We start from the raw sequence: 26,953 nt of genomic DNA, 5'->3' as shown, positions 1-26,953 counted from the left end.
CCAGAGTGGTTGACTACCAAAATGATCTTCAGCAAGTCTAGCTCCCTCTGGGGCAGAGCATCCGGGTACAGGACCTAGGATCCGACCACACCCTGCTTATTGCAGTACCAGAGGGGGGGGGGGGTGGGGGGGGGGGGGGGGGGGGGGGCGGGGGAATACATTGTCCTCTAGGCCCTGTATCAGCCCACTCACTCTTCATGGCTCGCAGGAAGGCTTTCAGGGCTGGGGGGAGAATCACCCGAAGCGCCAAAATGGTTGATATGAAGCTGGCTCTCAACTGGAGACCCTCAAACTCCCCTGGATGACCTCCTCAACCGACAAACAAGGCACCAATTGAACTGTGGTGATGCTATGCCCCAAAGGGTAGTACTTTGAACTGAGTGCTTTGCACATACCAAGAGTACTGGGATGTGCAGAGTGGCTGAGGATTTGGAAGTAGGCCTCCTTAAAGTAGAGGGTCACCATGAAGTCTCATTTTGAAGTGCTCCAACGTGTATTTGAGTGGTCTAAAGGTCTACATTTGGTGACAGGGGGAGAAATTACTGGGAGTAAATTCCTAATGCCCACTTTTTTTTTTTTTAAGGGGGGCGGGAGAGTGTTCTATTCTGTATTAAAGCGCAGCACCTGCACTTCTTGCTGCAGTCTATTGTGGTCTTGACTAATGCTGTGGTAGCATGGTGCGAAACCCGAGGCAGCAAATGTATTCTTGTGCATACCAACAGAACTGTGCTCAAGGGTGATGCATGGAAGCTTATTACTTTGGGGCTCAGGGGCCTGTGATCGGGGCAGAGGAGCCCAAAATACAACTACAAGCCTAACCTAAAGTAAGGTGTGGTTGCCTGAGCCTAGCTCTCCTTTAAGGACGGTTGTAGTTGGTACTACTTTGAGATGGCCACTGACTTGGAAATTGAATAATTTAAAAATATATAATGGCGCCAACTCCCCAAAGACACTGACATATCCTTAATCAGTTATTGATTTGGTCTCAATTTTCCAGCGCAATTACACCCCCCACCCCCCCAATCCATAATTTAGTCCTCAGACTGGGCTCCATCTTGTGCATTATGACTTGGGAAGCTGTATTTGGAGCCCCATAATTTTGTGTGTCAATTTTCCAGCAGTGTGCCCACCCGAGGGACAGAAGGTGTTCCATCAGAATGCACACTTAGGAGTGTTTGCTGGACTTCTGGTTGGAATCTAAAGACTCAGTGAAGCATCCCGTTTGGAAACACAGGCGTACATTTCAAGGGAGGCAGTGTATGCTGTATCCAGGACTGACCTAAAGTAGGCATTTGATACAAATTCTTCCTCCTGGACGTGCTACTTCCTGCACTTTTGCAAAGCCCTTGGAACGAATTTTACTAGCTGTCCCATCTCCTACCAGTGATATTTATCGTATCACAACAGTAGCCCACCAAAGTTGGTTACTGTCAATTGAACAGCCACACCTACTCTAGCCCACCCACTTCATAAGGCCAGAGGTCAACATCTGTCTGGTTCAGTCCTGAAGCACTCGAAGGTTACACAATGTTTGTGCTGCAAGTAGCAAATCTAGTGATAGTGTCGAGTTTTCAGCCTCTGTGGTCCGCGGGTATCACAGCTCCACACTCCATAGAAGAACTGTTTAAGGTGGACTGTGTCCTGGTGCATTGCGAGTTTCTCAGAGGGTTCACGGTTACCCTCAAAACCTTTGAAGAGAAAAAAAAAATGCAACATCTTGACCCACCACTAGATGGCAGGAGTATCCAAAGCATACGATCTACAGCAGCAAATGCTTCAACCAGAAGTGCTTCTCCCAAAACCCATGCCTTCATCTAGCACAAAATGGTCAGTGGGTGTGCTTCTTGTACCTGCTGCCTTGAGCGCAACAATGAACTGTATTGTAGGAAATTTGCTTCTGGCCAGACTCCTGCTGGAAGTAAGTTTGCCTACCTATTTGTACCCACGAAACTGATCATGCCCTCCCTTACCTGCTGTATAGTTCATGCACTCCTTCCGTTGACTTTCTTGGAACCCTGCTCCCTTCTGTTCTGACTGCTTCCACAACCTCACCGACCCTCCATTGTCCAGGTGCTTCCCCATTGCTGTGGCTCGGCTTTCCCTTGCTAACCCTTCCCTCCTGCCCCTCCACTCTCAGTATTGCCTCGTCTGCCTCCCACACCCAACCCACTGGTAAATAAAAAGGTTGGCTTCTTTTCCAGGAGTGAGCGGCTCGTCGCTTGCCTTCAAAATGAAGGAACTGCTGTAACATGGTGGTTTTTCGTCGCTTTCAGACGTGCTGTTATACAGCTTAGCTAAAAATGTATTGCCAATAATCTTAAGCGAGAAACATTAACTTTGTCAATACTTGTAGAAACCCCGCCCAAGACAGTATAAACCAGTTCCCAGGCTTCCCAGTTGTAAATGGGAGGGGGGGAAGGTTTACCTTCAACTTTGAGTAGGCACGTGTGAATGTCAGGCAACTGCATTTCAGTCGCAAAAAAATTGTTCATACCAGTGCGAATCTGTCTTTGGAAGGGACACCCAAACACACCCCTTCCAAATACAGATTCACAAACCCAAATTGCAATTAGGCAACAGGTTACTAAATCGCAATTTGGGCTTTGTGAAGGCAAAAGTGCCTTATGTGTACAAACAGCCCGATTAGTCAAATCGGCCATTTGAGAACTAATGTTTTGCGCATCCAGCTCTTGGAACCTTATCAAAAATAGCCTACGACTGTCATAACAGGGAGGATCAGTGAGGAAGGTCTTGTGTACCAATAAAGATGTTCTAAGTTCGAGCAGGCTGACAAGCAGACACTGCTCTCCAGAGACCAGGCCTCTGACCTCTCCAGATGAGCACCCCACCCCAGGGTGGAGGCATCAGTCACCTTGGAAGGACTTCCATGCCACAAATGTCCCAGGGGACTAATGCCAGACAATCTCACCGGGGCCAATGCCTGTAGAGGCATCACTGGAGAAGCCTTATGTACCAGTCTACGTGAATGTCCATGATGCTGCAAGGCACCAGCAGACTTAACAGGTGTAAGCCCTTACGGACTGGAACCGGCCATTCCCTGAAATAATGCAGTCATGGATTGAACATCCTGAATCCTTTGTGTGGATGGGAATGCTAGAAGGGATGTTGAATTATTATGCCCTGTATGAAAAGGAGGAGCTGAAAAGGCTCATAGTGAAATTTGGGTAGACTGATTGACAAAATGGAACTCCTTATCTTTGAACACTTCTCCATAGAATGACACATGGTGACCCCTGAAACTTGCCCCATCCCGACCCCAGCCCCAACAGACCACGCCATCTATGGAAAAGGGTCAACGCAGTCTAAGCTGCCTGCTTCCACACCCTATGCATGCTTTGCAAGAGCTTCAGGTGGCTCCCAAATGACAACAGTCATGCAGGTCCTAGTCACCAGCAGGCGGACTATGGGAACACTAGGTAGGTATCACCACAGACAATACAAAACTCAGCAGCAAGACTCATTCTCTACATTCCTATACAAACCTACATCACATCCCACCTCTAGAAACCACACTGGCGCCTGATCCTGAAGAGATGCCAGTTCAAAATGTTGACCCAGCCCTGCACAACTGAAGACCAGCATACACCAATGACCCTCCACCAACCGACCAGACACCTACGATCCATCTCCCTCTACCTTGCAGAGACCTCAATCAGCAGAGCTTGCTCCTCCTTGCAGCCAAAGCTTGGAAAGATGAGCCCCTACACCTCAAGATTGCCTCTTTGCTCCTAAAGTTCAGGAAAGGACTCAAGACCTGGCTGTTCAAATGAACAATTCACCACTAAGCAGCTAGCAACTCCAGCACCTTGAGACCCTCACTGGCAATTTGCCACCATTTAGAAATCCTTTACGGATTGAAAACCCCAGGTTGAACAGCAAACATGGATGCAAGACTGCAGAAACGACTCTGTAAGGAGCCAGTCATCTTGGTATGGAAATACCTGAATTTCAGATGCCATTGTCATTGCCTTTGTATAGACTTAAGGTGCTCACGTTAGACCAAAAGGGCCACAAACTGGTAGCGGGTGGACTCCATCAACAGCTCCTGCACAACTGTAGGAATGGTATACAGAAATGCGCATCCTGCAAGGCTATGAGCACTATTCCGTCTTCTGCTTCAAGTGACAATAGGACCCAAGCCAGGATCAGCATCTTGGATTTCTTTTTGCAGATAAAGATTCAAGAAAACAACTACCATCTTCTTGAGAACCATAAGCAGACAGAAGCACCACTGCCCAATCGCCTGCTCTGACACCAACTCCACTGCTCCTTTCTGCAGCAGGAGCTCAAGGACTGCAGGCATCAATACAGAGCCAGTGTCTCCTCGAAGAGCTACGAAGAAGTTTTCAGATTGTCTAGTGCCAGATATTCAACACTGATGAATTTGCAAGAGAAGAATCCACAAGCAACACAGGTCCAGTCTCCCAAGTGTGCCCTCATCTACAAGGTGGAGACTCAATTCTCAAGAGTCCAGTGACTTTTTCCAATGTACATTTACTCCTGATTTTTTTGCAGAACACTGCAGGTGAGCTTACAACTCACTCCAGATACAACCCAGCCCTCAGTATTTTCCAAGGCAACAAGATCATTCTGGTCTCGTTAATTATTAGTTCAGCAATGCATCAGTTGATCTGTTCTCTGGCATACAGAAAAAAGGACCTTACTGAGGTAGCTAGAAAAGCTTTTCATTGGCTAACACCCCAACAGGACCTTGTTTAAGTGGGCTGTTTAAGGTCGAAAGGGTCAAAGTCAGGTAGGCTGAAAACCAGTCCCATTCACACTTCTAGCCGCACACCTATTAGGGACTTGACAAGTACTTGCAATCACTTGATAAGTATAACTAGCTTTTCAACTGCCTAAAGGGTCCGATCTTCTGTCTAGAGCTTTATATTTTGGAACCTACTAACTTAATCTCAGCTAAGCAGACTGAATAAAAAATAAAACACACACAACCAATCTCTTATCCTTTGGCTACATTCCTGGCTTTTTATACAGTACTAACAGAAATGCCATAGAAAGTGTGCATTACAAGTTTAGTGTGGACACTGGTCTCAGAGGTCCCTCTTAACCCTGGATTTCCCTTCCCACTGAAGTACTACAGGGATTTTACAGGTCACTACTTTCTCATCAGAATGTAGTCATGATTGTGCATGCCTGCAACATTCGGCTCGAGTTAGGACTTTAGACCTGAATAGATGACAGGGCTCACACAGGTATTGAATGGTTAAGCAGAACAGTTCCTGGGACAATGCTCCAATACTTTCAGAATTCAGGACTGTAGAAAGTGAGGCTTTGGGGAGCATATGAAGGAAAGTGAGAAATCTTTTGATCAATACGAACATAGAATGAATAGGAAAACTGGATGGATGGTGAGGCTGAAGTGCAGAACAGTTCTTCGACATTTCATGCAGGTCTTAAGCCTTGTCATGCAGCACAGAATTGGAATGAGACATGACTAAACTCTGCATGGCAATCTTAAGAATCAGATGTCTGGCTGTGGCGGCAGGACAGCCAAAAGCAGCTCTGCTACTTTTGTTAAGTTTTTTTTTCTATAGATCACCTACCTTGGAAGAGAAAAAAAACAAAAAAAAAACCTGTCCTGAAGATTAGGAGGGTTTGCAAGATCCATAAGGTGGTCTTAGCAGGCCCCCAATCACTATTATTTTAGAAGGCATATTCAGTTTTAGCTTCCATGCAGACTTACAGGGTTGTAAAGAAAGAGGCCGTATAGAAATGGACCACAACTAGTTACAGAATAATTTGCAGATTAACACGCTCCACACCCCCTCAACCCCACCACCTCCAGCTATCAGACCGAGTGGATGAGCTTTGCTCGGGGCTCCTCCTGCCCGCTTTACTCAAGCAGCGGACCAGACTGTTGCAGGACCCCACACCACCATCCCAGACTGAATCAGATTTGCTGGTTAGTACAACCCCTAGACAAGGATCGATTCTGACAATATCAAAAAGCATCGGTCTCGTCGAGCAGGGAAAGCTGCTTCTCTGCCTGGTGAAGTCCCCGCTCCCATCAAGAAACTAGCTGCTCACCTCCGTGGCAGCAGAAGATCTTCTCGTCTACAATAGCAGCGATTGGGAGGCAGTTGAAGCAGTCTGTAAACGTTTTCCACAACTTGATGTTATAGCGCCGTTTGCCTGGAAAAGGAAAAATTACATTTACAAACACGAGATCTTGGAAGCCAAACAATTCTAGCAGAAGTTGCAGAACATTTGAATGGTCAGGCAAAAGACAAGGGCCAATAAGCTTATTTTTTAATTATTAGTTAGACACCATGCCACCTCTTCCCTCCCCCTCTCTCCCCCTCCCCACTACAAAAACCATGGGAGCCATCCCTCATGGGAAGGGGTGCTATCATTCCTGCTAGTGTCCTTTACAGCCTGGGGTCGCCTGAAGATTAAAAGCAGGAGTGCAGAATTGCCATCACCCGACATGTAGGGTAGAGAACAGGGGACGGTAAGGGTCCATGTTTGTGTCCACTTGACCGGCCCAACTCCTTGCAGCATAATGAAAATGTCACTTACCCAGTGTACATCTGTTCGTGGCATCAGTCGCTGGAGATTCACATGTTCTGCATAGCTCGCCATCTGGTGTTGGGTCGGAGTGTTACAAGTTGTTTTTCTTCGAAGAAGTCTTTCGAGTCACAGGACCGAGTGACTCCTCCTTCTGTCTCCATTGCGCATGGGCGTCGACTCCATCTTCGATTGTTTTCTCCGCAGAGGGTGAGGTAGGAGTTGTGTTGTAGTAATAGTGCCCATGCAATGGAGTGACTAAGTATGTACCTATTTAAGGTGGAAATAATATATACAAATGTACAAAGTTGAAGCTAACTTCCGAACTGCTACAGGCTCCCGGGGAGGCGGGTGGGCACATGTGAATCTCCAGCGACTGATGCCACGAACAGATGTACACTGGGTAAGTGACATTTTCAGTTCGATGGCATTTGTCGCTGTAGATACACATGTTCTGCATAGACTAGTAAGCAGTCATCTCCCCAAAAGCGGTGGCTCAGCCTGTAGGAATGGAAGTAGTTTGAAATAATGTTCTTAACACGGCTTGACCTACTGTGGCTTGCTGTGCGGATAGCACGTCTACACAGTAGTGCTTGGTGAACGTGTGTGGCGTAGACCATGTGGCTGCCTTACATATTTCTTGCATTGGGATGTTCCCTAGAAAGGCCATGGTAGCACCTTTTTTCTGGTTGAGTGTGCCCTTGGTGTAATGGGCAGTTGTCGTTTTGCTTTAAGGTAGCAGATTTGGATGCATTTAACTATCCATCTGGCTATACCTTGTTTTGATATTGGGTTTCCTGCATGAGGTTTTAAATGTTAAGGCCTTCCATGAATGCTTTAATGACTGGTATCCTATATAGGGAAGTTGAATAGGTAGTCTGCAGGTATGCAGATATTGCTGCAAGGTGTATTTTAATGGAAGAGAAGGCTAGGTTAGATTCTTGTAAGTGAAGCAAGTAACCCACTACATCCTTTGGAGTTGCGTGTAAAGGTTGGATCTGATTATGATGGCAGTAGCAAACAAACCTCTTCCATTTACTTGCATAGCAGTGCCTAGTGGACGGCCTTCTGGCTTGCTTTATGACTTCCATACATTCTTGGGTAAGTTGTAAGTGTCCGAATTCTAGGATTTCAGGAGCCAGATTGCTAGATTCAGCGATGCTGGATCTGGATGTCCGATCTGTTGGTTGTGTTAACAGATCCGGCCTGTTGGGCAATTTGATGTGGGGTACTACTGATAGGTCTAGCAGTGTTGTGTACCAGGGTTGCCTTGCCCAAGTTGGTGCTATTAATATGAGTTTGAGTTTGTTTTGACTCAATTTGTTTACCAGATAAGGAAGGAGAGGGAGAGGAGGAAAAGCGTAGGCAAATATCCCTGACCAGTTCATCCATAGGGCACTGACTTGGGACTGCCTGTGTGGGTATCTGGATGCGAAGTTTTGGCATTTTGCGTTCTCTTTTGTTGCAAACAAGTCTATTTGAGGTGTTCCCCAGAGTCTGAAGTAAGTGTTTAGAATTTGGGGGTGAATTTCCCATTCGTGGACCTGTTGGTGATCGAGAGAGATCGTCTGCAAGTTGATTCTGGATCCCTGGAATAAACTGTGCTATTAGGCGAATGTGGTTGTGAATTGCCCATCGCCATATCTTTTGTGCCAGCAGGCTCAACTGCGTTGTGTGTCCCCCCTTGTTTGTTTAGATAATACATTGTTGTCATGTTGTCTGTTTTGACAAGAATGTATTTGTGAGTTATAATTGGTTGGAAAGCCCTTAATGCTTGAAAAACTGCTAGCATTTCTAGGTGATTTACATGCAGTTTTGTTTGATGTACATTCCATTGTCCTTGTATGCTGTGTTGATCGAGGTGTGCTCCCCACCCTGTCATGGAAGCATCTGTTATTACGTATTGTGGCACTGGGTTTTGGAAAGGCTGCCCTTTGTTTAAATTTATACTGTTCCACCATAGAAGCGAGAGGTAAGTTTGGCGGTCTATCAACACCAGATCTAGAAGGTGACCCTGTGCTTGTGACCATTGTGATACTAGGCACTGTTGCAAGGGCCTCATGTGCAGTCTTGCGTTCGGGACAATGGCTATGCATGAGGACATCATGCCTAGGAGTTGTAATATCATCTTTGCATGTATTGTTTGTGTTGGATACATGCGTTGTATGATCTTGTTGAAATTTTGAATTCTTTGTGGACTTGGAGTGGCTACTCCTTTTGTTGTGTCTATTATGGCTCCCAGGTATTGTTGTACCTTGCACGGCAAAATGTTGGATTTTGCAAAGTTGACGGTGAAACCTAGTTTGTAGAGGGTTTGTATGATTTGATTTGTGTGGTGTAAGCACTTTGTTAGTGAATTGGTTTTGATTAGCCAGTCGTCTAGATACGGGAATACATGTATTTGCTGCCTTCTGATGTGTGCAGCCACTACTGCTAGACATTTGGTAAAGACTCTTGGTGCGGTTGTTAAACCAAAAGGCAATACCTTGAATTGGTAATGTATTCCTTTGAATACGAACCGTAGGTATTTTCTGTGAGATGGATGTATTGGTATATGGAAATACGCGTCTTTGAGGTCTAGGGTTGTCATGTAGTCCTGTAGTTTTAGCAATGGTAACACCTCTTGTAGCGTGACCATGTGAAAGTGGTCTGATTTGATGTAGGTGTTTAGTATTCTGAGGTCTAGGATTGGTCTCAGTGTTTTGTCCTTTTTTGGTATTAAGAAGTACAGAGAATAGACTCCTTTGTTTGTTTGTTACTAATTCGATTGCATTCTTTTGCAATAGTGCTTGAACTTCTATTTCCAGAAGTTCGGAATGTTGTTTTGATAAATTGTGCTTTTGGTGGTATGTTTGGAGGGAATTGCAGGAATTCTATGCAATAACCATGTTGGATAATTGCTAAGACCCAAGTGTCTGTAGTTATTTCCTCCCATGCTTTGTAATAATGACCTATTCTTCCCCCCACTGGTGTTGTGTGGAGGGGGTGAGTGACATCTGAGTCACTGCTTGGTTGTAGGGGTTTTGGGGCTTTGAAATTCCTCTATTCCTAGGGAATTGCCCTCCTCTGTATTGACCCCGAAAGCCTCCCCTGTACTGTCCCTGGTAGCTGGACGGTGTTGCCTGCGAGGTGCTGGCTTGTGTGGCCTGACCCCGAAACCCCCCTCTAAAGGGTGTCTTGCGGAAGGTGCTGTAGGTTCCTCTGCTCTGCGGGGAGTAGAGTGCGCCCATGGCTTTAGCAGTGTCAGTGTCTTTTTTCAGTTTTTCGATGGCCGTGTCCACTTCTGGTCCGAACAGTTGTTTTTCGTTGAATGGCATATTGAGCACTGCCTGCTGTATCTCTGGTTTGAACCCAGACGTTCTTAGCCATGCGTGCCTTCGAATGGTCACAGATGTATTAATTGTTCTTGCAGCTGTGTCTGCTGCGTCCATAGAGGATCGTATCTGGTTATTTGATATGTTCTGTCCTTCCTAGCCCACCTGCTTTGCCATCTTTTGTAGTTCCTTGGGTAGATGCTCGATGAGGTGTTGCATCTCATCCCAATGGGCTCTGTCATAGCGCGCAAGTAGTGGTTGAGAGTTAGCGATGCGCCACTGGTTTGCAGCTTGTACGGAGACTCTTTTCCCAGCTGCATCGAACTTGCGGCTCTTTATCTGGGGGTGGTGCATCCCCAGATGTGTGGGAGTTGGCTCTTTTCCGAGCTGCTCCTACTACGACGGAATCAGGTGGCAGCTGTGTGGTGATGAAAACAGGGTCTGTAGGAGGTGCCTTATATTTCTTTTCCACCCTTGGTGTTATTGCCCTACTTTTGACCGGCTCCTTGAAGATTTCCTTTGCGTGCCGAAGCATACCTGGCAGCATAGGCAGGCTTTGGTAGGAGCTGTGGGTGGAGGAGAGGGTGTTGAATAAAAAGTCATCCTCGACTTGTTCTGAGTGGAGGTTTACGTTGTGGAATTGTGCCGCTCTAGCCACCACTTGAGAATATGCTGTGCTGTCTTCTGGTGGTGAGGGCTTTGTTGGATATGCCTCCGGACTGTTGTCCGACACTGGGGCGTCATATAAGTCCCAAGCGTCTTGATCCTGGTCACCTTGGCTCATGGTGGTGTGAGCCGGGGAATGTGACGGGGTTTCTGCTGGTGAGATGTTAATTACAGGTGGAGGAGAGGGTGGCGGAGTCACCTTTTTCACCATCTTGGTTTGTGGCGCCTGGTCAGTTTGAAACTCCAGTCTCCTTTTTCTCCTAACAGGGGGAAGGGTGCTTATTTTTCCTGTTCCCTGCTGTATGAAAATATGTTTTTGCGTATGGTCCACTTCGGTGGATTGCAGCTCTTCCTCAAACCTATGCTTTCGCATCTGAGAGGACAGTGATTGCTCCTCTGTATAAGAGCCTGGACCTGGGTCGGTTACGGGTTGTTTCGGCACCGAAGCCCTGTCTGTATGTTTTTTCGGCTCCGAGGTGGCTTTTTTCTTTTTTGGAGTCGAAACCTCTCGGCGTCGATCTTCATCGGTGCCGCTGTCTCGGCGTCGAGCCGTTTCTACACCGCTATCTCGGTGTCGTTGCTTTTCCCCAGCACTATCTCGATCCCGAGAAGGCTGCGTGCCGGTGTCTCGACCGGAGTCGGACGATCGGAACTGTTTGGGCCTTTTTCGGTGCCGATGGTCTGTCACTGAATTTATGGGTGGAGCCATGGCCTGTGGCAGTGGCGTCCCCTGGGCCTTGTCACTTTTCTTATGTGTTGTTTGACGTCTTACTCACGGTTCTTTGATCGTCGAATCCCTCGGAGTCCGATTCGTGGATCGAAAAGGTTTCTTCTTCCTCTTGTTCCTCGAACTCTGTGCGCTGTCGGCGTGGACGCCATCTGAAGTCTCCTGGCTCGACGGTCACCGAGTGTCTTTCGGGACCGGAACGCGAGACAGGCCTCGCAAGTCTCCTCACTGTGCTCAGGTGACAGGCACAGGTTACAGACCAAATGTTGGTCTGTATACGGGTATTTGTTGTGGCATTTGGGACAAAAACGGAACGGGGTCCGTTCCATCGGCGTCGGTCTACACACGGTCGGGCCGACCAGGCCCCGACGGGGGATCGAAAGCTACCCCGAAGGGCACCGGAGCACGTCGACCTTCAATGCGGTGAAGAATCTAACTACGCCGATCCCGAACGCAACAATACCGATGAAAATCTTCCGATATTTACTAACTTTCCGTTCCGAAACTCGGAGCGACAGGAACACGTCCGAACCCGATGGCGGAAAAAAAACAATCGAAGATGGAGTCGACGCCCATGCGCAATGGAGACAGAAGGAGGAGTCACTCGGTCCCGTGACTCGAAAGACTTCTTAGAAGAAAAACAACTTGTAACACTCCGACCCAACACCAGATGGCGAGCTATGCAGAACATGTGTATCTACAGCGACAGATGCCATCGAACACCCTGTATCTGACAGCCGCAGGACCACTATGTGTATGGGGCCACGGACTGTCTCCCGCAAAGGCAATTTTACATTCAGAAGTATATGATGTTCAAAACGATGTTTAATGAATGCAAAGCCTTTATTCTTAGGGCTACAACTTTAAGGAAATAAAGTTAACATTTCAGTTTGCAGACATTTGTTCTAACAGTATGCATGTTGCTAAATGTAACAATTTGTGGCCATCTGCGATGCTTCTAGAATACTCTTCCTTCATGCAAATACATGCAGAAGAACGGAAACCAGTCTGGCTACTGGTACATTTTATTGTAAAAACAAACATTTTAAGTGGATACCTTTCGCTATATTTTCGCGCAATTTTTCTAAACTTTAAATACCATTTCTATGGTATAATTTAATAAACACGTTTCATGCATATTAGTTATTTAATAAAAAGGAAGAATCCATGAAGAAAGTCAAACTGCACCCAGTGTCATGAACTTGCACAAGTGCAGATTCAACTTTCAGGAATTCAAAGAGTTTACATATAAAGGACTGGAAACCATAGTCCTAGCAACATGGATGGATTTCGCGTTCACATTGTAGCACATGCATGCGCGTATTTAATGGTGTGAAAATTATTTATTGAATATTTTCTTCAATAGAAAAAAACAATGTCCCTAGATTCCACCTTTTTGGTGTGGGCTCCATCCCACAAAGTCCCAGGATTAGAGGGGGATTGGACTAACCTTAAAAACATGTTTATGGGTGAACAGAAACAGGGTATCCCCACAGGCTTCCTGCACCTGAGTAAAGTAGCCCACGCGAGAACCTTTCTGCGAGTAAAGTCTTACATCTAAACCATACTGCCATTCGGAAACCGCTTTGAGAATCAGCCAATAACATTTTAACTCTGACAAGGCTTTGTACAGTGAATCAAGTTGTAAAACGTTAACCAGTCACTGATCTAGCACTTGGTATCGGTGGTGGCTACTCAAACTATGTTTATTGCCCCTTCCTTGTGAAAGGGGCGGGGCCATGGGGTGAGTAGCAATGAGGAGTGCTCTGCCCACTCCCCTCACCGAGCATGTATGTTTGGCTGGCTGTCTCCAGCTACCTAAACATACATGCGCAGTAGGCTCTCCAGCCCAGCAACAGTTGCCAGGTTGGAGAGAGCCTGCACAGGCTCCCAGACTGCCTGGGAGCGCCCAGCCAGGGTGCTCCCAGCCAATCCGGACGCTGCGCAGTGCAGCGTCAGGATTGGCCGCAGGGCAGGCTGGGAGCCTGTGCCTGCCTGCAGCCTGAGGAGAGGAGCAGCAGTAAGTTTATTTAAGTTTATTTACCCCCCCCCCCCACCAACCACCCCCATGTGCTACCCCACCCTCTAACCATGGCAAGCCGTGACTGCTTGGTATACTCACACTAATGCAAAACCAAGGAACTGGAGCACAGCGAGTTATTTTTCCCAGGAATGACAATGCTGTCAATTAGAGAAGGTCACACTGCAGACGTGTTGATCTTCAGCTGGCAACCTATACGAGACTGCAAACAATCTGGGTTTATTTATATGAACATTTTATGAAACCTAGTGAACACTCAAAATAAATCTACCAGCTCCGAGGCGTCCAGTTGCAGAGGTGTTGCACTGGGTGTTCCATTTACTTCAATGGAGATCAGTCTGGACAGAGGCTGCAAAAAGGAACGGGGATGGCGTTCTGGGAAACCCACAAAGGGATTCGTTCCTGGAGACCCTCAGGCAGGTAGGGACAGCTTTGGCCCACTTCATGGTGTGGAGCCTGGGTACAGTGGTCTTTTGTCGTCAGAGTCCGGTGCAGAACATCCCTGCAGTTGGAGTGGGCCTGCAGACGGGTGGTGTCAGGAAGCCCAGTTGGCAAATCCAATGTGGGCTTATTCTCTGGAGGGTTGGACGACCACGCTGGCACTGTTGGCCCACTTAAACTCTGGCTGTGGCGGCGCACAGGTGCAGTGGTGCATTTGATGCAGGGTTTTGGCAGTCCGGAGTCCTTCAGGGGTGCCTGCAGATGCACAGGAGAAGATCCTCTACTGCACAGCAGTTCCTGGGTCTAGCTGAAGGCCGACAGTCATCCCAGGCTTTTGGAGGCATTTGCAGGACAAGTTGTCTTTGGCACAATTGTTGAGGACAGCCGGCAGTATGGCAGGGCTGAGGGCCAATTCAGCTGCTGGGTTTTGTGTTCCTGCTTTTGTGACTCTTCAGGGTCCATCTTTCAGGTTGGCAGAATCTGATTTCCTGGTGCAAGAGGCTCTCCTAAAGGCTGGATTTAGGGGCGACAGACATTTCTTGTACTCATCAGGCAGCTCACTTTAGGGGTGCAACTGACCAGAGAGCTGACATGCCTTCCAGATCACTAATTTTGACATCTGTCCAGGAGCCAAATGGGCACTGGCTCTTAAGACGGTGGTGGTTGGGGGGGGGGGGGGGGGGGGGGGGGGGAGGAGGGCTGGCGTCATCTCACTTCTGAGGGAAGCAAGATTGGCACACAAAGGGCGGTGTGAATTTTGAAGGCAGATTCACAGGTCATCCTGTTGAGGAGTGTTTTAACAACCCTTCCAGAGTAGGCTTTGTACCCGTCCACCCAGGAGCAGAGGCTCACCCTGTGGTGAAGAAACTGGTATTTTGGAGGCAGGCTAAGACTAGTCTTAACACCAGCAGCTGGTAGGTTTTTCAGGTGGCACCTCTAAGGTGCCCTCTGGGTGGTATGTATTATTAAATCCATCACTGGAATCAGTGTGGGTTTATTGATATTTGATACCAAATAGTGTTTTTCAATGATGCAGACACGTAGCTGGGGAACTCGTTCTGACCAGTGTACAGCACGTGTACTTAAAATGGCTTCCTGTTCACTCACTATGCCCAAGAATCAACAAATACATAGCAGGGGCATCTCTTCTTGCAGATATGCCCACACATGTAATATAATGCACCCTGCTTTAGGGCTCCAAGGCCTACTGTAGGGGTGACAATGCATGCAGTGTTAGGTGAGATGGCACAGGCTGGGTGCCGTGTCATGTTTTCACTTAGTTGCACCAAGACATGCAGCCTGCAATGGCAGCTTGGAATGTGCTTGGTGAGGGGTCCGAGGGTTTCACAATACATGCTGCAGCCTTTGGGGATCGCAGAAAAAGGGAAGCTAAGCAAAAGCGGGAGGGTAAATGGGCTCATGAACTTGGGTCTAGACTAAGCCACACCGATTCAAGAACTCCTACTCCCAACCAGAACTGTTAAGTGCAGAGACTGACTAGCTTCAGTCTCACCAAAAATGCTTGGAGGCACAGATTGCTATAGGAATGTATTTCCCAGCACCCTAAGCATTTCCAGTGACATACAATAGGTTAGACAGAAAGCAGCGAACAAGAGTGGAGAACGCCCTTGGCTGAGGAGGCACCTGGAGCAGCTGAGCACAAGTCACAACACAGCCGGATGTCTGCTGCTCAGCTGCGGCGCAGCGAGGGCATAGAAAGCATCCAAGAGCATTGGGGTTAGTAAGCACGTTTTGAGTTGATCTGTTAAACCAAGATTGAGACTATCATCTTGGGGATTTTAAAAACCTAGGAATTGTGGGTCTTTGGGATGGGTCACTTCAGTGCAAAGAAACTTCAGTTCAGTTTCTAAATATGCCCTTAACAGGGAAAGCTTTATTAGGCCCAAGTTTTCAAACTGAACAATTTGTATTATTAATTTTGGGCTCACCTAACAGTTGCTTTAGGTGGTCAGCACGCCTGTATTTTCAGCTGCAACAAAGGCAACCAGAGCTCTAATCTCAATGTTGCTGCTTAAAGATGCTGGATAAATTAATCTACCTTGTTCACTCTTCTGATACAAGAGAATTGCTGAATGGGTCAGGAAGAAGTGCCTGCTGCTGCGCCATGCAACAGATGCATGAAGCCACTGAATTGGGCCTGTACTTAGGAGCAATCCTGTAATGGCTACCTCTTGTGCACTTGGAGGGAGCGGGGCGAGAACATGCGTCTGACCCTCCCGTGGAGCATGGCTCAAACACCTCTTCCTTGCCCACTTTCCTTCACTACATTGCTCCAGCTTTTGGAGATACTTTGTTTATTAACTTGATGAGAATGCATGTGTTTGCAGCAGGTAGTCTCGTCCCTCCCCTATCCCATCCTGTTACTTGCCCCACCTGTCCCGTGTTGTTGCTTGGTTGCCATTGCTTGCCCCACCCCCTCCCACACTTGTGTTGCTTGCCCCTAGACAAAGGCAATTGGTCAGGTAGGTGAGACTGGCTTCATCAATGCTTGTTCCTTTGACTGTTACTCTGCTGTGTGAACACTGATATACTGCTTATTCAATGCCCTCTTGCTGAAGGTCTAGCCTTTACATGCCTAGGCAGGGCCCTAGGAGCGCTGTAAAACACGTAATATGCATTGAGTTTACACTACGTTATAGTCACTTCTGTGGCTAACATGGTTAGCCTATCAGTGCTGAAGCTTCTCCTACCTGGGGGAAAGCAGGCCATGCACTTCCAGGGTATGGGCCTGGAAGTGATGGGCAGTCGACTTCCAGACCTACAGAAGGCCTAGCAGTCATTGGACACTGCCTGCTCTGGCGAGCCTTCTCAGCCCACAAAGCCCTTAGAAGTGCTAGAACCGAGACTTAGGCACTATTGAAGGCAATGCCTGCTCTGGGCTGCCAAAGCACTGGCTGTCCCAGCCCACAGAGGAGCCGGCAGTGCCTGCAGGGAATCCAGGCCAATGCAGACTTGAGTGCCTGCTCTAGTGAAAGAGCGACCTTTCCAGCCCACAGAAGGCCTAGCAGGGTCTGTGATAGAAGCTAACTGGATTGTTGCCCACAAGCTAGTGCCTCTGGATGGCTGGTAAGGTTGGGACAGTATCAGTTGATCAGGCACGGCCACTCCGTTTGAAAGACTTTGCACCAATTACAGATTAATGGTGCGTGGAAAGCAATGTGGTACATTGTTCAAGTAAAGATATAGCACGTCCCAGTTTTGATGCAAAAGCAGAAACCACTGGACTGGAAAATATACATGAAAATAAAAAAGTTTCTACATTTAGCCGATATTACGCAACACCTGGTTTGCATGGCTTTGGAATACAGAATTTGTTTTATTTTTTCTTAGAGTCCTTTGCATGTTTGACAATAGTTTGCTTTGAGGGGCTCAATTTTGCATTCTGAAGGACAAAAAGTGCGCTTCTTTTATTCCACTTATAGATGTTATGTTGCAGAAGCTGCCACTGAGGGGTTTGCTCAATTTTTCAGTTGATGGCAGAACTACTTTCCTTCTTTGCGGCAAAACAGCCCTTCAGGAGTTAGTGCCAACAACTATTTGGAGTGTCACTCAGGGCTTTAAAATTGGACAGGGAAAAAAAGAAATCATACCTCAAACGTACTTAAGTTATTGGATGTTCAGTAATATTCCAGTGACATTGACAAGAATGTTTCTGCTAGCACAAGCCCAACATAACCCTTTAACAAAACGAGCTTACGATGAACCCTGGAGGTTAGCCCAAGTGCAGGCCCCTGTTCACTCATGAGTACATGCTGCCTGCATATTACTTTCTTTGCGTTCTGCGATTCGCTTCCACCCTAGTGGAGTTTGTCCATTCCCTGGGCCTGTCACCCAAGAGTGAGGCCACACCTGTGATGCAGAGCTGTCAGGCTGCGGGTTGATTCTTAGGCACTCCTTTAATATCTGAACATCGAGGTTTACCAGTAGCAGTTGGGCAGGTGACTCGAGATGAGCGGCTGGTGTTGCACTGGTTAGTACAATGCAGTGCGCCCCTGGTTATGTGCACAAGCCGAAGGACAGTGAAGCTGTACATAGTCAAAGACTAGCACAAAGTCAATGAGCAATAGAAGAGGTAGCTGGTTTGTGGGCACTTAATACACTGATATGTAGAGTTCTTGAACTTTCCTAAATTGGAGCAGCATTGTCCCAGATCCTAGATGCTTAAAATGGAAATGCCTGCAGTCGTTTTTTATTTAACACTTTAGTCTTCAGTCTGATGGTGCCCTGGCTGTGGGTGTGCTGAGAACCATGAGAGATGCCAGGCTTGTCCGTAAAATAAGCAGGGGTGCTGGTTGCGACAGCTTTGAAAATCGTACAGGTGGCTTTGAAGAAAGTGGGGGCAGCAAGGAGAGCCTAAACAGTTCCATCAGGATGGCGGGGATAAGATTTCTTGAGGCCCTCAATGAGGCGTGCCTCCGCATGTACGATGCTCCTAATAGGTGCCGGTGTAGCGTCTGGGATGCCATGGAGTACAGAATTTTAACCATTCAGATGCAAGAGTATGATGTCTGGCATAGTAGTTCTTAAGAGGTCACATTCTGGAAAAAGTGGTTTATGTTTTAGAAGAGAGCTGGTACCAGGCAGTCTTGCTGGCAGTCTGTTCCTTGGAGACTGGTGTCCAGGGTAAATTCAAATGACTTAACATTGGTGAAAACTGGGGTTCGCAGCAGTCAAGATTCAAGTCATTGAACCAGGTTTGTATTGTACCTGGTTTGTATTTGGCAAATGAGGAATTCTGTTGTGGTTAGATTGAGTTCCAGGTAGGCACTGGACATCAGAGTCTGGATAATGTGCGAGCAGTGTTTTGAGGAGCTGGATGTCTGTAGCAGAGGAGACTCATGTAGAGTTGGGTGTCATTGGCATATTGGTGAATCTTGATGCAGTTATCAGAGTAGAGCACCAAGGGGCTCCACTTATAGGTTGAAGATAACATGACAGTATTTAGTCCTGCGGGACTCCACAGGTGTTGGGGATATTTTGTGACTGAACACCCCCATTTGAAGAAGATGGTGTTACTTGGAAAGGAAGGAGAACTAGTTAAGGACTTTGCTGAATCTCAATTGAGACTCCGAGGTGCGTATGACAGTGGAATGGTTGACTGTTGAAGGCAGGTGAGATGTTGAGCAATATCGGGCCTCATCTTAATCTGTGGGCAAGACATCACAATCTATGATGTGTAAGGTATTGGTTTCCTTGCTGCAGCGCTATCTGAAGCCAGGTTGGTGGTTGGAGATGTTTATCATTGGAGTTGAACACAGACTTTCTATGATCTTGCAACTGGATGATAAGTGAGTGATGTGCTGGTAGTGAGTGAAGGACAGGCAGATCCTCACTCCTAAAGAAATCCACACTAGACCCTATTTTGAGAGCTTCTGGGAATGTGCGGGAGGCAATACGTATTTTACTGAAATCAGATAATGTAATGCATGTATACTTCGTTCTGGGCTTGTGAACTGGCTGCAGAATCATTTAGTTTTCTGCAGCTGATATATGAACTAGATTGCAGCACTGATGTCAATCAGGGTGGGTCAATTCTTTTTTAGGTTTTGCCTACCACACAGTGCAAGATGTCCAGTTTTGCAAATAGATCTATTGTTAGCTTACAGCAGACTTCAAGCCCGCTCACTGCTCACCATGGATTGGTTTTATAGCCCTCATTTACTTTATTTCTTAGCTTGTAGGCTTTGTTCCCCTCTGGTGTTTGCCCCTCCCCTGGTGCATGGCAGTATTTACTTGTATCCTTGCACTGCTAACTTTTCAGGCACTAATATTTGTGGGTTGAGTGCATGTGTTTTCCAGCTGCCCAACCTAGTCATGCTCATTGTTTCTCTCACCCATGTCCATCTCCCACACCCAGCTCAGTGAAGTGCTCGACCTCCTGTGCTTCACCCCTTCCTGGGCTGCTCCCACGCCCACATCAGGTTTCTCTTGCTAGCTTGCTTTTCTCCACGCCACACTGCTCTCACCCGTTTGCTTCTTGACATTCCCTCAACCTCCGCGTTGCTCACCCACTCACTCCCCTACACACTAAGCGACTCCCTCTCACCCACACCTTCCATGTTCCTTACATCCTCGTGCTGCCTCCCAGATGCAGCTGGGAGTGTCACTTCCACTCACCCACTTTAAAAAACGTGTTGCAACACTTAAGCCAGTGCCAGAGGTTGATTTTTTTTTTTGAAGTCATGCTGTACAGCATCACTAAAAACCTTGGTAAAGCCAATAGGTCCCAAACAAGACCTAATAGCTTTGCCAAAGCTTGATACTTGAGGGGCTGTAGTGGTCTGTGTTTAAATTCTTGCAAGGTTTGCTTGAGTTTACATCCTGTGCACAGAATTTAAACAAGTATGCGCCTAGAACTATCAAGGTGGTTCATGTCCGTAGTCAATAAAAATCTATAGCCAAGGGGACACAAGGCATGGGTAACGCATGATGACAAAATATCAAATCTAATTTATGGTGGTGTGATGTCAAGTGCTTCGCAGGCCTCATCTGAAGTGGGGACAAAATTTTGAGATGAGTCAATGGGGAAGGCACATGACCTGCTAGGTTTCCGGGTTTGGGGGGGGGGGGGGGGGGGGGGCGACGACAGTTCACACCACCTACAAACAGGTCTAGGACAGGGTTGAGCCAAGTCTGTTTGCAACAGAATATTAATTTGTAAACAAACACAAGGCCCAACTTGTTATTTTTCATACAGACCAGTACACTAACTCACTCATTATGGTAGTTTATGGAGGGAGGAGCGAGCAGGCAGGCAGAGAATTGCGCCATTAACTAGTCAGGCACTTCTTGAGCACAGGATACAGCTGAAAGTGCAATCACACCAAAACGAGTGCAAATCTTGCCATCTGTGGCAACTGTATAATGATATAATTACGAGAGGGTTGACGCGAGTCCTTAAGTTAGGATATAACATTCAATGACAACTGCTGGGGTGTGCAGGCTGCCTTGAAATACTGCCTCCAACATATGTTTTTTAAATATTCATAAACGTGATTGCATTGGTTAGTTTGGCAGCACCAGTGTAGACCATGTGGCTTGTGCACCTAATCCTCCCCTTCTATGCTGCCCTCTCCCAATAACCACATAAAGAGCACCCTTACATTCATCATAGAAGCCGTAAATGCGATTGATGCTGGCACACTCGTGGTTTCCACGCAGCAGGAAGAAGTTCTCAGGGTACTTGATCTTGTAGGCCAGCAGAAGGCAGATGGTCTCCAGCGACTGCTTCCCACGGTCCACATAGTCGCCCAGAAAGAGGTAGTTGCTCTCTGGTGGGAAGCCACCGTACTCAAACAGGCGGAGGAGGTCATAGTACTGACCATGAATGTCACCTGGGAGAAACATAAGGGAGGTGAGACATAGACGCACATTTCTTCCTACCAAATCTCAACCACGTCCTGTAAGATTGCAACAGAGTAAACATTTCATAAACGTATGCAATATTCTCACTAGCGGATGGTATCTTACTGGCACATTCATTTAATGATTGATGTGATAATTTAACATGTTTATTGAACCGCATGATCTCACCAACAAGTACTTCTTGATGGTTTACACTCCCGACGTAAGAAGGCCATCCACATCTTTCAGCCCTTCTGCTCCTCGTGAAACGAAAAGCAGAACAGTGGCACACACTGGGTGTGCTCCACTGTTCTGCTTTTTGTTTCTAGAACAGGTTTGCTCTTTTGCAAACCCAGACTTACACATCATTGCAACGATGTGTTTCAGTGTATGACCACCCATAATTCTCTTTTGAATACATAATCAGAATGTGCATTTATTTCAATCAATGAGTTGCCATTTGTTGTCTTCTGCTCCTCGTGCACTGAAACATCTTCACACAGTAGCGTTAACAGAAGAGCAATATCATGAGTTTTCACTCATGCTCCACATTACCAAGACTCTTAAATAGTCTCAGCTTAGAAGTGGGGAGAAGTTAGGGCATTATGACATTTTTAAAGAACTTACCTTCGGTAACTAAGGAAATGCCTCCTTGGCATGGTTACCCCCTGACTTTTTGCCTTTGCTGATGCTAAGTTTTGATTTGAAAGTGTGCCGAGGCCTGCTAACCAGGCCCCAGCGTTCTTTACCAAACCTGTACTTTTGTTTCCACAACTGGCACACCCTGGCATCCAGGTAAGTCCCTTGTAACTGGTACCCCTGGTACCAAGGGCCCTGATGCCAGGGAAGGTCTTGAAGGGCTGCAGCATGTCTTATGCCACTCTGGGGACCCCTCACTCCGCACAGACACTGCTTGCCAGCTTGTGTGTGCTGGTGGGGATAAAAAAGACTAAGTCAACATGGCACTCCCCTCAGGGTGCCATGCCAACCTCACACTGCCTATGAAGTATAGATAAGTCACCCCTCTAGCAGGCCTTACAGCCCTAAGACAGGGTGCACTATACCATAGGTGAGGGCAAAAGTGCATGAGCACTATGCCCCTACAGTGTTCCAAGCAAAACCTTAGACATTGTAAGTGCAGGGTAGCCATAAGAGTATATGGTCTGGGAGTCTGTCATACACGAACTCCACAGCACCATAATGGCTACACTGAAAACTGAAGTTTGGTATCAAACTTCTCAGCACAATAAATGCTGACTGAGGCCAGTGTACATTGTATTGTAACATACACCCCAGAGGACACCTTAGAGGTGCCCCCTGAAACCTTAACCGACTATCCGTGTAGGCTGACTAGTTTTAGCAGCCTGCCACACACCATACATGTTGCTGGCCACATGGGGAGTGCGCCTTTGTCACTCTGTGGCTAGTAACAAAGCCTGTACTGGGTGGAGGTGCTTCACACCTCCCCCTGCAGGAACTGGAACACCTGGGGGTGAGCCTCAAAGGCTCACCCTCTGTTACAGCACCCCAGCTAGTGGAGTTGCCAGCCCCCTCCGGCCACAGCCCCACTTTTGGCAGCAAGGCCGGAGGAGATAATGAGAAAAACAAGGAGGAGTCACTGGCCAGTCAGGACAGCCCCTGAGGTGACTGACTTTGACAGTCTTGCAGATGGAGGATTCCCCCAATAGGATTAGGGATGTGCCCCCCTCCCCTCAGGGAGGAGGCACAAAGAGGGTGTAGCCACCCTCCGGGCTAGTAGCCATTGGCTACTAACCCCACAGACCTAAACACACCCCTAAATTCAGTATTTAGGCACTCCCCAGAACCTAGGAACTCAGATTCCTGCAACCTAAGAAGAAGACTGCTAAGCTGAAAAACCCTGCAGAGAAGACGGAGACACCAACTGCTTTGGCCTCAGCGCTACCGGCCTGTCTCCCCACTTCTAAAGACACTGCTCCAGCGACGCTTCCCCCAGGGACCAGCGACCTCAGAATCCTCAGAGGACTTCCCTGCATCTTGAAGGACCAAGAGCTCCCGAGGACAGCGGCTCTGTTCACCAAAGACTGCAACTTTGTAACAAAGGAGAAACTTTAAAACGCGCGTTTCCTGCCGGAAGCGTGAGACTTGCCACTCTGCACCCGACGCCCCCGGCTCGACGTGGAGAACAAACTTCAGGGAGGACTCCCCGGCGACTGCGAGACCGTGAGTAGCATACACACCCCCCCCCCCCCCCCCCCCCCCCCCCGAGCCCCAACAGCGACGCCTGCAGAGGTAATCCAGAGGCTCCCCCTGACCGCGACTGCCTGCTTCCAAGATCCGACGCCTGGTAAAGACTCTGCACCCGCAGCCCCCAGGGCCTGAAGGATCCGACCTCCAGTGCAGGAGCGACCCCCAGGTGGCCCTCTCCCTTGCCCAGGTGGTGGCTACCCTGAGGAGGCCCCCCCCCCTCCCTTTTCCTGCATCGCTGAAGAGACCCCTTGGTCTCCCATTGCTTTCTATTACAAACCAGATGCTTGTTTGCCCACTGCACCCGACCGCCCCCGTGCTGCTGAGGGTGTACTTTGTGTGGACTTGTGTCCCCCCCCTGGTGCCCTACAAAACCCCCCTGGTCTGCACCCGAAGACGTGGGTACCTACCTGCTGGCAGACTGGAACCAGGGCACCCCCTTCTCCATTGAAGCCTATGCGTTTTGGGCACCACTTTGACCTCTGCACCTGACCGGCCCTGAGCTGCTGGTGTGGTAACTTTGGGGTTGCTCTGAACCCCCAACGGTGGGCTACCTTTGACCCAAACTTGAACCCCGTAGGTGCTTTACTTACCTGCAAAAACTAACAAACTCTTACTCCCCCCAGGAACTGTTGAAAATTGCACTGTCTAGTTTTAAAATAGCTATAATGTGATTTGTGAAAACTGTATATGCTATTTTGCTAATTCAAAGTTCCTAAAGTACCCACCTGCAATACCTTTCACTTGAAGTATTACATGTAAATCTTGAACCTGTGGTTCTTAAAATAAACTAAGAAAAGATATTTTTCTATATAAAAACCTATTGGCCTGGAATTGTCAGTGTGTGTTCCTCATTTATTGCCTGTGTGTGTACAACAAATGCTTAACACTACTCCTTTGATAAGCCTACTGCTCGACCACACTATCACAAAATAGAGCATTAGTATTCTCTTTTTGCCACTATCTTACCTCTAAGGGGAACCCTTGGACTCTGTGCATACTATTCCTTACTTTGAAATGGTGCATACAGAGCCAACTTCCTACAGTAACAAATTATCTGGTGGAGACATTCTAGTTGCAGATTCCTTACCTTAGAATTTCCCCCAGGCACCAGTTGGAACCAGAGATTTCTTATCCATCAGTACCCTTGCGGGCTGTCAGGTGGTGTCTGTTGACTTCCCTGTGTGGTTAGTCGCTGTGAGGTCAGTCATCTAGGCACCACCCAGGCATGCTGATGTCCGGTTCTTTTCACAACTTTCCACACCAGTAGCGCAAAGCCATGAAGAATACAGATTGGTAGAAATCAGTTTGTATGGCAGGACGATGGGTGGGTTTGTACGGAATCTGCAACTAAAAAAGGTATCTACCAGATAATTTGTTATCGAAGGTAACTAACTTGTTCATCTGTTAGAGACTTCTAGTTGCAGATTCCTTACTCTAGAATAGATACCCAAGCAACACCATTCTCAGCTGTGGGCTGCAAACAGCCTATAGATCACAAAGTTCTGCAGGAAAGAACAGCCGAAGTAGCAGTTTCTGCAGATCAGACTGCCTGGCAGTAGTGTTTTGTGAACATGTGCAGACGCGCCCAGGTTCCTGCCTGGCAGATCGAGGACAGTGACTCTGCATGCTAACGCAGTTATTGCTGTAGAGGCTCTTGTGGAATGAGCACAAAAACCCTCGGAGGGTTGCTTCTTTCCCAAAGCTTAGCACATTTTGATGCAGAGTACAACCCATCAAGAGATGGTCCCTTCTGCACCGCCCGACCTTTCTCTGCACCCAGATAACCAACAAAGTTGATCAACACTCAAATCTTTGGTTCAATTAAGATAGAACGCCAACATGCCTGGATCCAGACAGTAGAGTCTCCTCTTTGTGAGAAGGATGTGGGGGTGAGTAGAGTAGGCAAAGTGATGATTGGCCTACATGAAAGAGCGTAACTACTTTAGGGAGGAAGGAGGCCCTGGTACGAAGCACCACTATTAGGATAAACCGCTAGAAATAGTGGCTTCGAAGGAAGACCTTGTAGAGCTCACTCTGCGAGCAGAACCTACCAACAATGGGAGATTTGAACAAAGACAGTTGATCTGGCAGACTGAGGAAGGCAGATATAGCAGATAGGTAGCCTTTAAGGGTGCCCAAAGCAGAGCCCTGCTGGGCAAGAGAGGATTAACAGTAAAACCTCAGACAAAGGTGGAGGGGGGGGGGGGGAAATCACCATGCCACAAACTTGTTCCAATGGCAGGCGTATACCATTTTGCTAGATAGACACCTGGCTGCCAACAACAACATTGAAGACTTTGGGAGAAAGGTCGTAAGCAGTCAACTGCCTCCTGCTCAATTTCCATGCAAGGAATCGGAGACTCGACAGGTTTGGGTGGAGATCCGTACCCTGCTGCTGCAAGAGGGGCAGTCTGATTGGAGGATCCATGGCCATGCTCAGAAGTTCAGGATATCAAACTTCATGCTCAGTCCAGAGCCACAAGTATTACTTGGGCCTGATTGTTCTTGATCTTCAGAACTCTGGGCAGAAGTGGTATTGGCGGGAAGGTGTGTAGGAGGCCAGAGTTACAATTGAGATGAAAAGCGTTGCAGAGCGAGTGACGCCTTGGAAACTTCAGTGCACATAACAGCTGACTTTGCACATTCTATGCAGAGGCGCACAGATCCCCTGGTCTCTCCACTGCTGAAAGACCTTGTGCCAACTCTGGATGGAGATGCCATTCATGAATGACCATGCATCGACGGCTGAGTAAGTCTGCTCTGGTGTTCAGAGAGCCTGCCAGATGTTGAACCACCAGGGTTATGCCCTGGCATTTCAGCCATGTGCAGAGTCGCACATCCTCCTGACAGAGTCCATGACTCCACTCCACCCTGCTTGCTGCAGTACCATATGGCGGTAGTGTTGTCTATAAACACCTGCACCACGTTCCCTTTGAGATAGAGAGAGAGAAGGAATGCTTTCATTGCAAAAGCCTGACCGCCCTGAGCTCCAGAAGATTGATAGGGAGCCCAGACTGTCGGAGACCAGAGTCTTGTGATCTTGGGGATGGAGGGATCTGACACTGACCAAATTACGATACAAAAGCCACTACTGAACACCTTGCGCAGTGCCCTCTGAAATCTAGACCATGTTGGAGAGATTCCCCCAATGCTGAACCCACTGGACTGGAACTTCAGGCCCCATTACAGAGCCCACATATGCCATCTGGCATGTAACCAGCAGGATGCAGGAAGCCATGAGGCCAGGCAGCCTCAGTCATTTTCACAGAAACACAGGATAGAGGCCGAAACATTAGTATCATAGCCTGAACATCCTGGACTTGCTTTTCGGGAGGATGGTCCAGAAACTGCACTGTCCAGAACAGCTCTGATGAAGGAGAGCATCAGAGAGGGAGTCAGCTGTGACTTTGGCACATTTATAGTGAACCCCAGTGAGTGCAGGAGGTTTGCCGTAGTCTGGAGGTGGGAGACTGCTTGGGCCGAGCCTGCCTTCTGACAGTTGTCGATGTGACAAGGAGGGCTTTGTGGGGAGAGGGGGCAGGTACTGAAACTCCTAGCCTGCACAGATGAACTGCAACCACCACTATCACATGCCTGACTACCTGAACCTACCACAAACCA

General features: G+C 47.8%; 1 protein-coding gene across 1 annotated transcript in view; it reads right to left on the bottom strand.

Annotated features, from left to right (window-relative positions):
* The window catches only part of PPP1CA (protein phosphatase 1 catalytic subunit alpha), an 86,984-nt gene that overhangs the window by 7,904 nt on the left and 52,127 nt on the right, over nt 1–26,953 (bottom strand). The window contains exons 3-4 of the mRNA XM_069232930.1: nt 20,863–21,093; nt 6,070–6,174 (exon numbers count right to left, since the gene is read on the bottom strand). Of these exons, the coding sequence (XP_069089031.1) occupies nt 6,070–6,174; nt 20,863–21,093 (336 nt within the window). The remainder of the gene's footprint in view (nt 1–6,069; nt 6,175–20,862; nt 21,094–26,953) is intronic.

This window comes from Pleurodeles waltl, chromosome 4_2 (genome assembly GCF_031143425.1).
Source record: "Pleurodeles waltl isolate 20211129_DDA chromosome 4_2, aPleWal1.hap1.20221129, whole genome shotgun sequence".
Classification (NCBI taxonomy): Eukaryota; Metazoa; Chordata; class Amphibia; order Caudata; family Salamandridae; genus Pleurodeles; species Pleurodeles waltl.
Note: the sequence above shows the minus strand (reverse complement) of the source record. Positions and strands in the feature narration are given on the sequence as shown.